A 15,584-nucleotide genomic window follows, 5' to 3' on the forward strand; every position below is an offset into this window, starting at 1 on the left:
CGCAATTTTGTTTATATCTCACAATTCTGACTTTATAACTCGCAATTGTGTTTATATCTCGCAATTCTGACTTATAACTCGCAATTGTGTTTATATCTCGCAATTCTGAATTTATAACCTCAAAATTTTGCTTATATCTCACAACTCTGATTTTATAACTCACAATTTTGTTTATATCTCGCATTTCTGACTTTATAACTCGCAATTGTGTTTATATCTCACAATTCTGACTTTATAACTCGCAATTTTGTTTATATCTCGCAATTCTGACTTTATAACCTCAATATTTTGTTTATATCTCACAACTTTGATTTTATAACTCACAATTTTGTTTATATCTCACAATTCTGACTTTATAACTCGCAATTGTGTTTATATCTCGCAATTCTGACTTTATAACTCGCAATTGTGTTTAAATCTCGCAATTCTGACTTTATAACCTCAAAATTTTGCTTATATCTCACAACTCTGATTTTATAACTCACAATTTTGTTTATATCTCACAATTCTGACTTTATAACTCGCAATTGTGTTTATATCTCGCAATTCTGACTTTATAACTCGCAATTGTGTTTATATCTCGCAATTCTGACTTTATAACCTCAAAATTTTGCTTATATCTCGCAATTCTAACTTTATAACTCGCAATTGTGTTTATATCTCACAATTTTGACTTTATAACTCGCAATTGTGTTTATTACTCGCAATTCTGACTTTATCACTCACAATTTTGTTTATATTTTTGCAATTCTGACTTTTTTTCTCAGAATAGCAAGATATAAAATCGCAATTGCAGGGAAAAAAATAATTGTGAGATAAAAAGTCGCAATTACCTTTTTTATTTTATTTTTTATTCTGTGGCGGAAACAAGCTTCCATACTTCACACATGAAATGTCAAACATGCCCAATATAATATATATATATTTTTTACAACCAAGTCTCTCTTTTTTTTTTTTTTTTAAATCAGTACTTCCTTGAAGGCAGCATAATCTCAGCAAATGGGATATGAGTGTGAAAATCAGGACATGACAGTGACAATGCAAAGGAGCTGAGTTTCTCCCTTTGGCATTTACAAATTGGTTTTTAACCATGGTAAAAAAATAAAATAAAATAAAAAGCATAAATTATATTTTCACCGCCACAGTTTAAATATAAATTCACATTGCTGGCACATTTTGTAGACGTGATTGACCAAAATTTCTTCAAATTCAAAAGCAATTTAGCAAATTCAGTGGGACATTACTGCGCAAAAATCACCTGCAATCCTTCATTAGCATCTAAAATCATAAATAGAAACCACTGCAATATCGTGTCAGGTATCATTTCATAAAAGGGTGGTACACACAGAAACACACAAATATGATGGCAAATCAATAACTACGTTTTTTAAATAAATAGACCTCTCATGTTATAGTGTAGATGGGGCGGGTGAGCATCGTCTGTGCTGTCGCTCCTTATCTTAAAAAGTGTCTAGAAGGTGAGTACAAATTTCAACATCAAAACAGGGAGGTACAACAGTTCAGTCCAATATTTTTTTCTCCTATCGTTCTTCCTCTATATCTTTTTGTTTCAAAGCAGATTGTGTTAAAAAGGGCCTGAGTTTGTAGTTTTTCATCCTTCAGAACAGGACCGCGAGGTCAGTCCAGCACCGGAGTTTTCTGAACACGCTCAGTGAGACCAGTGGCATGAAAGAGCACGTTTCATCTTTCTGTCTGCACACACACGCACGCACACACACACACACACACACACACGCACAGACGCACCCTACATGGGAGGAACGATCATTCCAGGGATAACTGTGAAGAGAGAGAGAGAGAGAGAGAGAGAGAGAGAGAGAGAGAGAGAGAGAGAGAGAGAGAGTTAGTTCACTCTACTCCATTAACCCTCTGAGGTCGGCAAACGCGCCGGCGCGTTTTGCTGGATTTTCTCCACATTGTAGCACTATAAACTTAAATTACTCCGTCATTTATGGTCATACAGAAAAAAGAAATATAAAAAAAGAATCTGTGATATTTCTACTTTTGTATGTGTCCACTTACAATCAAATCAAAACATTGTGCTTTTGTAAAATAAAGAATATAAACAGGGTGTGCGTTCTGCCTCTCCGTCGCGGTGAACTTTTTTTTCTTGAGCACGTCTATAAACTGAAACAAAACTCAGCGAATACTTGTCACACATTTATGAGCCATACACCTTTATAAACATTTAAGTGTGTACTTTTAAATGATCGGGTTCAAAACGAAAACAAATATTTTCTGTTTAAGTAATTTGTATAAAACCAACAAGATGTCCAGCTTCTCAAACGCTTGCTCATTACAGTTAATTTGGCCACGCCCACTCGCGCAAAAGATATTCACATGCAAATCTCCACATGGAACGCGAACGCGCTCGTTACCTCAGAAACAAAACACCAAAACACTTCACTTCACTTTTCGTCGAGTTTGAAAGACGCGCCTGAGCTTACATTGGATTTAGGCTACCTCAGAAGAAGAAGAACGCAATTTGAAGACAAGAAAGATTTAAGGTAAGAAATTCTTACATGTTTGTTATTGTTGCATAAATGTCACGTTGCAGTTGAACTGTTGCTAGATATATGGGGAATATTATAATATTTAGACCCGTGTTTACTGTTAGGCCTACTGTGTTTGTGGCTATCTGGTCAAACGTAGATATGTATATGGTAACCATAATGTTTTATATTTGAGCGCGATCGCGTTTGAATGTATCAGATTTTGCAGCGCGATCGCGTTTGAATGTATCATTTGAAAATTTGAAAAGCAAAACACCTCAAACGGCTTCATGTTTTTACTATTATCTCATTTTATATCATAATAACGAATGGAAACATTCAAAGTAACATGATAATCAATATATTTTTCTCTAGCTTGGTTGTTACTGAAATATTTTTATTATTATTTTACCCAGCACTGCGCATAGCCTATGCCTACAAGGCACAACAAACCTGGTGTTCATTTACTATATATTGTTGGAAACATTTGTGTGTGTGTGTGTGTGTGTGTGTATTTTGTGAACTTTAAAAAGCAATTTTAACCAGAAAAATCTAATATTTATTTCCAAAATCGTGCAGACCTTTCTCTTGATATCAGTATGTTCACTTTTTTTTCAGGGCCCAGATGAGTCCTGCCGACTTCAACATTCACATGAGTCTCTGGAACATGAACATGGTAAAGTGAAAATCAAACACCTTGGAAATTGAAGGTATGTACAATGTTTTTAGGAATGGCACAAAGGTCTCTGTCTTTCAATAAGTGCTTTTTTGCCATTTGTTGTGTCTATTTGGATTATGTTGTGTAAATAAATCCAAACAATTTAAAAGCCATTCTTTTTTAAATCTCCTCATTTACAGTATTGTGCAAGGTTGCTCAGAATGATGGGCCCTGATAAGCTCCTAATAGGGCCATTAGGGAGGTTCTTTGTCTTTCTCAGGTGAGAAAAGCCTTACATATTAATGAGGTTATCCGCCCCTTCGCATAAGGCTTATTCACACAAAACACGTCGTAAAATTTTTAAATCAATATATTGTCTTCTCTGAATGAGCAGTCAGGGTGATTTTCACATAGTTTTGCAGCAAATATTCTAGGCTACGTCATACAACTTTCAAAAGTCTTGTGAAGAAATAATCAGTAGGGGTTTCATGGCCTTATTTCAGTGAGAATTTTTTTTTGTATTTTCACAAACCACGCATAAATGTCATTATCTCAAAACTACAAACTTTTACATACATGCTGTTGATATATTATTGTAGCAGGGTTTGTGCTGAATACAGTGTAATTAGACTTTAGCCATGAAAATGTCACAAGTAACAGAAATAACCAGAAATGTCAGAGCATGTCAGAACACCTCCAGGGCCCAGAAAACAGCTCAGACCTCAGAGGGTTAAACAACCCATCATTAAAAGAGCTGCATATAAAATGTGAGTGAATGAAACACTACTGGTCAAAAGTTTGGAGTAATTAAGATTTTCTAATGTTTTTGAAAGACATCTTTTGTGCTCACCAAGGCTGCATTTGTTTGATAAAAAATACAGAAAAAACAGTAATTGTGAAGTATTATTGCAATTTAAAATAACTGTTTTATTTACCACAAACATTTGAATGGTAATGTAGTTACAGTTTTCAACATTGATAATAATCAGAAATGTTTCTTGAGCAGCAAATCAGCATATTAGAATGATTTCTGAAGGATCATGTGACACTGAAGACTGGAGTAATGATACTGAAAATTCAGTTTTGATCACAGAAATAAATAACATGTTAAAATAGACATAAACAGCTCTTTTAATTGTAATGATATTTCATAATATTACTGTATCTTTGATCAAATTAATATACAGTCTTGGTGAGCACAAGAGACATTATAAAAAAAAGCATGAAAAAAACGTAATTATTCTTATAATTTTGACCAGTAGTGTATGTAAGAGTGTGAGTTGTACAGCAAAGCATCGCTACAAGACTGGACATCGTTTCATATTTTCCGCAGCTATTAATAGTTCTTTAATCTCGAAAACTGATTTCACATCTGTGTAACAAACCGTGGGACTTTCAGATGAGGGATAAATCCTAAACTCTTTCAGCGTCAATGCAAAATTGGCACAAGCTAGACACTTGAAGCGGTTGATTAAACGTCTCAACCAACTCCTAATTGTTTGCAAGCAGTTAGCTTCATTGTTCTGGGCTTGTAAGGCCATGCTTGCCCTGGTGTGCACCACTTAAAAATTATGAATTCATTGTAAAGCTGAGACAGTCTAATATCACGTCAATTGAAATTCATTCCAGAATCGTCACTCTTTTTAATATGAGTTAGCCAACATGGACTTTTTAACAAGAGAAAAATGCTTAGCACTGCAGGTCTGACTCGACATGAGTTTAGCAACTGCTGACAAACAAGAAAAAAAGAGAAAAAAAAGAGAGGTGAACTATTTTGGAAGGGTTGTGTTCTCTAGGAACTGCTGGAGGTGAAACTCAACCCCAAACACAAGCGAACAGACACTCACACATAAAATTGACAGACAGTAACATAATTTTAGAAGTAACATGCTCTACAGGTTTATGATAAAACAGAAAGAGTTTGATATATGGGAAACATGGGATATTTAAAGGTGAAGTGTGTAATTTCTGCACATTAGCGTCAACAAACGGAATTGCAAAAATAATGACTGTTTTCAAACAGGTTTCTCAAACATTCCTCATGTCTGTCATTGGTCGGCAAACAGAAAGTCCCGCCTCCATCTCACGCCATTGGTCAAAATGAATTTCTTATAGCTGACTCTTGTATTTAAAAGTCAAAAATTCCACACTTTACCTTAAGAAATACAATTTTTACTATGCAAAATCTGTTATTTGTAGGAATGGATGGATGGATGGTCAGATACAGAAACATGTGAGGAGTGGGATGAACATGGGAGAAGTAACGGATGAGTAACGTACTTCAGGAGAAGGCCAGGCCCTGGAGTGCGCTGGCTGTGGAGTACTTGTTAGAGTCGACAAAAGACTGATCTAAGGGAAGTGGAGAGAAGAAGACGGGAAAGGGAAAGAAGACAGAGAGAGAGAGAGAGAGGTTAATATCAGACCGAATTATGGGTGAGTATATGGTCAAAAGGAAGATTAGACATTCATGCTTCTAGTTTACGTTACAGATCCTTACTAGACTTTAGTGATGTTACACTACCATTCAAAAGTTTGGGGTAATTAAGACTTTTTTATACACAACAAGGACGCATTAAATTAAAGCATTAGTTAAGATTTTCATCATGGTTTCCCCAAATATATTAAGCAGCACAACAGTTCTCAACACTGATAATAATAAGACATGTTTCTTGAGAACAAATCAGCATATTAGAATGATTTCTGAAGGATCATGTGACACTGACTGTCACAGGAATAAATTACATTTTTAAAATATATTAAAAAAGAAAAAAAAGTTAATTTCGAATTGTAATAATATTTCACAATATTACTGTTTTTACTGTATTTGTGATCAAATAAATCCAGCCTTGGTGAGCAGAAGAGACTTCTTTAAAAAAATCTTACTGAGCCCAAACTCGTGACGTTACAAACCCGTAAGACTTTCGTTCATCTTCGAAACACAAGTGAAGATATTCTAAATGAAATTTGAGAGATTTCATTTAAAAAAAGATGCAACCACCACTTTGTCACTTCAAAAAGTTCATAAAGAAATTGTAAAACTAATCCATATGAATCAAGCGGTTTTGTCCAATTTTTAAAAAAAGACTCGATCACTTTATATGATAAACAGATTAAATTTATGCTTTTATTCACATATAAATATTAATCAATTAACATAAACAGAAAATCAAACCTGCTTGACGCATGAGAACAAACTTCATTGGTTCTTCCTGAAGCTCAAACGTGCTGCGTAACACGAGAGTGAACCTCATTGGTTCTTGCTGAAGCTCAAACGTGCTGCGTAACACGAGAATGAACCTCATTGGTTCTTGCTGAAGCTCAAACGTGCTGTGTAACACGAGAATGAACCTCATTGGTTCTTGCTAAAGCTCAAACGTGCTGCGTAACACGAGAATGAACCTCATTGGTTCTTACAGAAGCTCAAACGTGCTGCGTAACACGAGAATGAACCTCATTGGTTCTTGCTAAAGCTCAAACGTGCTGCGTAACACGAGAATGAACCTCATTGGTTCTTACAGAAGATGAAACGTGCTGCGTAACACGAGAATGAACCTCATTGGTTCTTGCTGAAGCTCAAACGTGCTGCGTAACACGAGAATGAACCTCATTGGCTCTTGCTAAAGCTCAAACGTGCTGCGTAACACGAGAATGAACCTCATTGGTTCTCGCACACCAAGCGAACATGCTTAAGCTTTCGTTTACCACAACTGATTTGTGCGCCGCTCAATTCATATGGATCTCTTTATGAACTTTTCGAAGCGTCAAAATGGTTGTTGCGTAGCTGTCAATAGAGCGACAGAAATATCTCAGATTTTCATTAAAATCTTTGTTTTTATTCAGAAGATGAACGAAAGGCTTTGGAACGACATGAGGGTGAGTAATTATGACAGCATTTTCATTTTTGGGTGAACATCATTACAGGTGCCAAAAGCTGCCAAACTGAGTTGCGCAAGACCTTCCTTTAGAAAAGTCGATCCCCTGGAAGTCATTTGCACATACAGTGGTATACAGCGTTGTCAGTGTTTTGGGTGAACATCCTTTTTTATTGCTGCAGTATTTTCATTTTTTAAAGTTTTATGATGTCATTACTGTCATTTGAGTGTGAAGGACTTGTGCGTTACCTTGGAGACCGTTCCCATTGGTGCTGGTGCATGTCGGTGGAGGTGAGGACTGGGGCCGAACGACGGGAGCGAACGCGCTCTTCTGTTTCACAGCTGAAACCATGTTTGCCGGAGAGAAGGAGAAGATTCCAGAGGAGCTGCTGCAGTTTGAGGGCAGGCTGGTGGAGGAGGCCATGGTGGGGCTGGAGGGGACGACTGAGGGAATGCAGGAAGTGAGGGTGAATTTTGGATTTAGCAGAAAGACAAGGAAGGAAGAGATAAATTAGGAAAGGAAATTCTTGTGGGAAAGAGTTTAGGGCGGAAATGATTACACTAAATTTTTTTCTTTAATGTAAATTTTAATGTTAAACATTTTCCTTTCCCAATTCAAATAGTTTTGGGTTTAACCTTTAGCTATTTGTTTTGGGTCAATTTTGCTATTTGGTATAGTTTTCCTTTTTATATACTTCATTTAAAAATCCAAGTTGCCACATTAAATTAGATCAAGTGAAACCTTGCAGCAAATGCACAATCCATTAATCAAGTCTAATCAATTGATGAAAATTGAAAGCTTAACAGGGGTCTCTGGGACTGATTGGAATTGTCTGATGGAGTCAGTGAGCCTTTTATAATACTTGTTAACATTGCATTTCAAGTGTTAGCCCGTCAATTACTTTATTGATTTAATTAACAGTCTTTAATTCACAGAATTAAAATTTGACAGAGGCAGTAAAACCCTGGTTTGTTGAAAGGACCAGAGTCGTCGGAGGAAAAAGTGGGCAGGTTTGCATTGACGGATTTTTGATTGCTTTCTTTTCTTTTGTGTGGGGTGTTTGAGTCAAAGTTGTGCATCCCGCTGATTTCTTCTCCTTTTTGAAAATTTAGGGGGCATTTACACGACATAATTTTTAACTAAATACGGAAAACTTTTTATGTGTTTTGGCGATTCATTTACACAACAACCTTTTGAGGGCCTGAAAATGCAAACGTTTGAGTGCAAATTTTTAAAAACCGTTATCGTCTCTGTGTAAACTACAAAAATGCGAATTTGTGAAAACGATTACATCATGCGCAAGCATATTATGTGCTCAGTCTATAGGCGTAGTGTTTCTTTACAAAGTGACATCGCCAACTACTGGCCTGGCAGCAGAAAACAGCGTTTTAATCGTTTTCGCGGATCCGTGTGATCGGGAATCGTTTTGACAACGTTGTCGCCTGTGTGCAAAAAACGCAAAGGAAAAACTTTTCCGTGTTTAATACATCGTTGTCCCGTAAACGTACCCTAAGTGTCAGATTGCCCCCCAAACAAACACCCTTCACTGATCAAGTCATAATTAAACCAAACAAACACATCACAATTCTTTTGTCTCTGGCTCGCTTTCTCGTCTCTGGTTAATTGGAAAGAGCGAGCAATTAAGAATTAGAACAATAAATAACAGCTGGAGTGAGGTGGCATTGTCAGGCGAGCAGAAGAGAAAGCGCGTCAACAGTTGATGAGGAGAGAACTTTTAAAGAGCTGTTGAATACAGACTGCGGAGCAGGAGGATTGTGGGAATTCTCAGGTGGGAATTGCATCAGACCTAAAGGCCCATACTGTCAGACTTCCTCCAATGATTGTGCATCAAAGACAGAAGTTTGTTTGGAAACACAGCCTTGTTGGAGTGTGAATTAAGCACTTCAACTGTCAAATTTCACCCCCCGAAATCAAAAGTTCCAAAAGATTGTACTTTAAACACCTTTTAAATGTATTTTAAAAGATCTCAAATCTCATGTGTATGTATTTAAATAGCACATGAAAGCATGTCAGAGTAGGTTTTAGTGCTTTTAAGGCGAATTTTCATCATTTTACTTTTATTGTATGGAAAAGAGCAGCTTGGACATTCTGCTAAACATCTCCTTTTGTGTTTTATGGGCGAAATATATAGAATATATCACATCTTGGAAACTCACTTGCGTAGGGCGAGTTGGTGGCTGAGCCATTCAGGAAGCTCGGGGAGCCGGTCAGGTTGGTCATGCCGCCGTTGCCGTAGCCATTCATGCTGGTGGATACCGTACTGTAACTGCCCTGCTGAGGGGTGGAACTGGGCACATAGCCGTGCGGCGATACGCTACTCGTGTTACGACTGAAACCTGCAGCCAGACACACAGAAAACTTAGTTGTGTGTACACAGCTTTGATGGACTCTTGTGCAAGTTTGCGTGAGAGAAAGAGAGAGAAACAATATCTCACCCTGGTTTCCACCCTGAGACGACTCTGAGACGTTAACGGCGAGCTGTCCAGTGAAAGAGTTCACTCCCATCATGCTCGCATGGACGGAGCTGTTGGTGAGGCCGGTGAGCTGGTTGTGGTTTCGTGGCACATTGTACAGGGCCTCAGCAATGTCCGCTGCTCGCTTTAGAATTATTTCCTAGGGAAAAATGATTCATCATCTCTCACAATTTAACACTTTCCTTTAGGACATATATGGGTGGTTACTTTTATATCTCTGGGCTTTTTTGTTTTTAGTTTGCGTTACATGAAGGTCACTTTAGAAACCGTCTTGGAAACATTTTATAATTCCTTTTTTGTACTGTAAATGGTATTGATTTACCCTTTATTGTGTCAGACCAAGACTTTCAATATTAAAATATGAAATTCCATCATACAAAATTATTTTAATATATATATATTTTAACAAATTGCGTCCCTCATTCCCTCCATGAATATTTTGTCACTAACAGTTTATTTTCTTCAAAAGTTAGTGTACTTGTTTATCAATAAGACAACAGTGACAGTGAAAAGCGTGCTTTTGATACATTGTTAGTACAATATTTTCATTTTGTTTCATTTCCAATCATGTTGTAATTTCGAATTATGTAAGTTTGAAAATGTTATTTAATTGTGTGTATTTAAGATACATAAAAAGGCTAGCTATATGAAAATAGCTTTAGTAAAACAAGGTAAAAAGAAAATTTGGTAATATTTTAGTTTAGGGCATTTCTCACTATTAATCAGTTGTTTATTAGCATGCATATTACTAGGATATTGGCTGTTTATTAGTACTTATAAAGCACATATTAATGTCTTATTCTGCACGACCATATTCTACATCCATTAACATTGTTAATAGACAAATACTACCAAGTAGTTTTTAAATTATTATTATTATTTATTTTTTTAAAGTTTGCGGGGCCAAAAGTAGTGACAGAAACACCCATATATTTTCAAAATGTGTTAAGATTTATGCAGCTGTTATGTATCAATGATAATGTTCCTCACCTGGTTGTTGTGGGGCATTCCATAAAGTGCTTCCACCAGATCTGCTGCTCTCTTCAAAATCACTTCCTGTATGCAAAACAACACACAAACAAAGAAAATATTGATGATAAAAAAGATTTAGAACCCCTTTCATCCTCAGTTCATTGTTTCGAAATGTACAATCCATAACACTTATCACTTGTAACTATACAATGGAATGTTGTTCTCTTTCACAGATGAAAAAAGGTTGAATTGCCGTTTAATAACGTCAGTGATCACAGCCAAGTGGAACACATGGAGCTGATGTTTGCTCAATTGTTCTGTGTCTGTCAGGATGAAAAAGTGCAGTATTTCAGCAAACATCTGCTTTGCGTTGAGGAAGGACAATGCAATCTATGTTTGCAGTGAAGGTCACTCGGTTTCACAGTACTGGGCAATAACTCAGCAGAAAGCCAGCTCTCGTAAGAGCTCTTGCGATGACGGTACATCAGAGAGGGAATCAATGCGTTCCTGCTAATGAGAAATAATTACTTTAACATACGCTTTTCTGCGCAGTCACATGATGGGGGAGAAGGACAACGGGTGTCATGATTGTTTAAGTGCAATGGCTGGAAAGCATTAGTGACTTTTGTGTTGTTTTAATAATGTGATTATGTGGCTTGTGCAATATCTCCACATTATCAAACTAGAATGGGATGTGCAAGCATGGGAGGATTGCAACAAATGGCACAGTAAAAGTAAAAGTTCAGACACTAAATCCTGTGTTTTGAACACATTTTCACAAACAATGAATTAATGATGAAACATTGATCATATCACTTACTGTAGGTTTGTCATTCGACATCTCTCATAAAAGTTAAAATACCCTTAGGGGAAAAATCACATGAATTTCGCAATGTTTATGTGATTTTGAAGCATATTACCAAGGTTTCATATGTGGAAATTCTTAAATCTCAAATGCTATTTTAATAAGTTTACATGATTAACCCTCTAGTACTGTTCGTGAGGTGGTCAAAAATGACCAAAAGTTTTATTTTATGTACTTTATTTTAGTTTGATAATGTTTTATTTAATATTTAATATATAATATTTGTAAGGGATTTTATGGTATTAAATGATATGCAGTAGTTAAGTAAGTAATCCTTTTATTCATTTTTTGAGAATAGACCTGAAAATGAAAATTCCGACTTAAACTGTCATACATTTTGAATACTTTGGAGCACATACATAAGTTTGGTCTCTTTTTAAAGTTGGAAGTTGGCAGATTATTGCTGAAAAAGTTTAAAAAAGTGAAATTAAAAAAGTAATAGAATTTTAAGTTTTTTTTTTTTTTTTTATGAAAAATGCAAAAAGTACTATCAATTTTAAATGAAATATCTATTTTCCAAAACACGTTTTAATCTAAAACTGCAAGAAAACCAAAGCCAATAAATAAATCTAAACCTGCTGTGTTCCAAATTTGAGGTTGATATCTCAAAAAATGAGCTTTCAGTAAGATTTTTCATAACTAGATGAAATTAGTTTCCAATGCGGACCGCGAAGAGTACATGTGTGACATTTTTTTTGCCCATTTAACCTTTTCGAATCTTTTCTTTTTTGTGTGTTCACATAGCAAGTGCCAAAACTTTTACCAAGTTTCGTACCATTCCGATGAAGTAAAAAATTCTACAAAATTATTATTTATTTATTTTTTTACATTTTTCAGTCAAAAATGACCAAATAGCACCAGAGGGTTACACAATGGGCATCGTTCAGGAAACAGAATCAGAACAAAAACTCTAATAGTACATTTTACGTTAAAAAACATTCTTCAGTTGCTCCATTGATATAAATGTAAATAGCTTCTAAAACCATTTTTGTATTAACTTCATAATTGAATAGCAAATTGTTCTGAAAACCATACGTTTTCACATTATTATAAATGTAAAACACTCAAGTTACAACTTTGCGTAACTTTTTACATTAATTGTTGCATGGAAATAGTTCGTAAAACTATTATTCTGTTAATTGTTGCAACTGTAAATCATTTACCAAATGTGAATACACATAAGAGTGGTATTCACTGGTATGTTTGAATGAAAATTGTTCTTAAAGCCATTCTATGTAATTTATCACATTGATATACATATAATCCGTAGTACTACACGTATACATTTTTTTGCATTGATAATAATAGTTGCTTATAAAACCATCATATGTAATTTATCACATTCATATATGAATCTTTGGTTTAAACAATACTTACCGAATTTGTTAAATTTGCAAAAGCATTTAATCATAAACTGTTCCAAGCTCCCATAAGATCTTACAATCTGAATAATTGCAATGATATAAATGGAAATAGATCATAAACCCTTCTTGTACATAAAATCATTTTGTTGATATACATATAAATAATGTATATAAACGTAAATTGATGCATGAATGAAGTGGTTTTATGAACAGTTTACAAAGATATTCTTATATTCACGAAATTAGTAGTTTTACCTGTGAAATTCATGTCTTTTTCCCAATAAATGTACTGTTGTTAGATGTTTAAATTGCAGTACTGTTCAGTACTACAGCGTTTTCCTTATATTTCTCCGTCCTGTGTGTTGGCGTGTGGGAGAAGTTAATGCAGAAGGGCGCTGCTCCAGCTAACCGAGTGACAGGCAGAAAATTGCTCCCCCCCCCATCTGGACACAACCTTCATCAGGATCTTACCCCTAAGCATGTGTGCGACTCACGAGTGCTGTGTTGGAACATATTGCCTTCCAATCAAGCCTGGGGTGTGTCGCACCGCGCACACACAGACACACAAACGCACAAACAAAACTTGATGGGGGGTCAGGCAAGCAATGAGGAGTTTTAGTGCGCTGTCCAAGGTGCTAAATTCACTCAATTATGGCCGTGCTGGCACTGTGTTAACCTCTCATTATCGTCACGGGGAGCTGTTAGAGCGATAGATCCCGCGGAGAGAGCGAGGAGGCGGAGGAGAGTCCCTCTGCGGCCCAGTGTGGGGGAGCGTGAAAGGGATACTGGCGAGAGAAAGGGCCCGAATGAACGCGGGGCGGCCCGGAGGCAGTGAATTCCCAGTACGTGTGAGTTTAGCCAAAACATCAATCAGATGCAGCCGAAAAGATGAGGAGCAGAGGTCGATGATGAACACCGTATACGTATAGCAGAAACACTGAGCTCTATACATCACAAGTGTAATAAGAAACACTCTTATAAGCCTTTGGACCACACTGTAAAAAAAAAAAAAAAAACTTTTCAAAGTTGTAAATAAAAGATTACTGGCGTACAGTATGTTTTAAAAAAGGAAATACTGTTTCAGTTTTTCTACTTTTAAAAATTCACGTATAAATCAATGTTTTACTTTGTTTACTAGCAATTTCTGAGGGAAAATTGTTTCTACGCCATTTTTGTTTTTCAGTGACTTATCCATAAAAGTCAAACAGTGATCGGTTCAGTTCATAATCAAGCATAACTACAGCAATTTTCACTCCGAAATGGCAAGTATGTTCACAAACATTTACAAAGCAACGACAAGTAACATTGAATACAACTTGATATTCTGAAGTAGAAAAACTGAAATACTATTTTCTAGTAAAACATATTCAGATAGTCTTTATCTACAACTTTGAAAAATCATATTTTACAGTGTATGGTTAAAAACAATCCATAATTGTCAGCAATAGCTCATCAAACAACTTCAAAAATTCCTGAAAATCCATTATGTGACTGAGCAGCCTGATCTCACGGCAATTCGTACGAATTCTACGAGGTGGCTAATTCGTACGAATTCATACGACCTCACTCGTACGAATTCGTACGATTTTTGCTAAATCGTACATATTTTACGAATTGCCCAATTCGTATGAATTCATACGAATGACCTAAACCCCTAAACCTACCCATCACGTGGGTTAAGACAAATCGTACAAATTCGTACGAGTGAGGTCGTACGAGTGAGGTTGTACGAATTCGTACGATTTAGCCACTTTTTTATCACTCGTACGAATTCGTACGAATTGGTCGTGAGATAGCGTTGGACTGAGCCACACTTTACAGGAAGTAGCACATCATGTTTGGATCATCATTTTGATAGACGATACTCTTCTAAACTGTCTGCATTTGTACACAGATATGATGAAGCATGACCTCATCACATACACGGAGTATGGTGACATCATAAACTGGTGACAACAAATCCATATGTAATGATATCTGATTATATCTGATATCTGAATGATATCTGAATATCATGTTTATAAAGGAAACATAAGAATGACCTTTATATTGCTAGTAATATATCAAAATGAACACTCTCTGGACCGAAGCAGCTTAGGTTTACTTGATGAAAAAAATCATGTTAAAGTCATACATCAGGCTTTCCGGGAACGTTTATTAGTTCATCTTTCAATCATTATTGTATTGCATTGCATTATATGTTTTGCCCCCACAATATAAACTACAGAGCTTTGATCATAAACTAAGCATTTAAATATGATCATAGTAAGACATATTATTGGGAGATATAGAGTGACAACTGATATTTATATGCGTTTTATGTAAGTAGTCTATAATACTGCTACAATATTTAATTGATTTCCATTAAATATCATCAGAATATCAATCTTAGGTTTTGGCCATATAAACATCAGCAACTGCACAAAGTGTAAAATTGTTGGTCAGTTTGTGCATCTGAATTATTATTATTTGTCCTCCTAGAGAACGAGCTCCATAGTCACACTATATCATACAATATAAATGCTTTATGTATCAAATGTGAGATTTTGTGGGTAGATTTTGTATATAAAAATGACTTTTGGTCTTTTCCTAACACAAAGCTATCATGTGGCTGCAGAACACTTTGAATAAAGTGAATGAGTCTTATGGACTATTTTTTATCATGGTTTTTTGAAGCTTTAAAGTTTAAATTGAATGGTTTGAACATCTTATTTGTGTTGACAGAATCAATAAAGTCATGGAGGAGCAACATGAGGGTGAACCATGACAGAATTACTATTCCTTTAAGAACATACATACTGAAAACTGATCAATAAACGGTTCAAAATGGGCAGGTTATGTTGG

General features: G+C 35.8%; 1 protein-coding gene across 5 annotated transcripts in view; it reads right to left on the minus strand.

Annotated features, from left to right (window-relative positions):
• Positions 1–294: 294 nt before the first annotated feature.
• ebf1b (EBF transcription factor 1b) overlaps positions 295–15,584 on the minus strand; it is a 131,767-nt gene continuing 116,477 nt past the window's right edge. The window contains exons 12-17 of one of the 5 annotated variants that reach the window (XM_079847858.1): positions 10,530–10,595; positions 9,501–9,663; positions 9,222–9,401; positions 7,293–7,487; positions 5,452–5,520; positions 295–1,800 (exon numbers count right to left, since the gene is read on the minus strand). In XM_079847858.1, the coding sequence (XP_079703984.1) occupies positions 5,453–5,520; positions 7,293–7,487; positions 9,222–9,401; positions 9,501–9,663; positions 10,530–10,595 (672 nt within the window). In that variant the 3' untranslated portion in view covers positions 295–1,800; position 5,452. Of the gene's footprint in view, positions 1,801–5,451; positions 5,521–7,292; positions 7,488–9,221; positions 9,679–10,529; positions 10,596–15,584 lie in introns of all 5 variants that reach the window. The other 4 variants (XM_079847857.1, XM_079847856.1, XM_079847859.1 and 1 more) reach the window with 4 other exon arrangements.

Source organism: Squalius cephalus, assembly GCF_949319135.1.
Source record: "Squalius cephalus genome assembly, chromosome: 17".
NCBI classification, from domain to species: Eukaryota; Metazoa; Chordata; class Actinopteri; order Cypriniformes; family Leuciscidae; genus Squalius; species Squalius cephalus.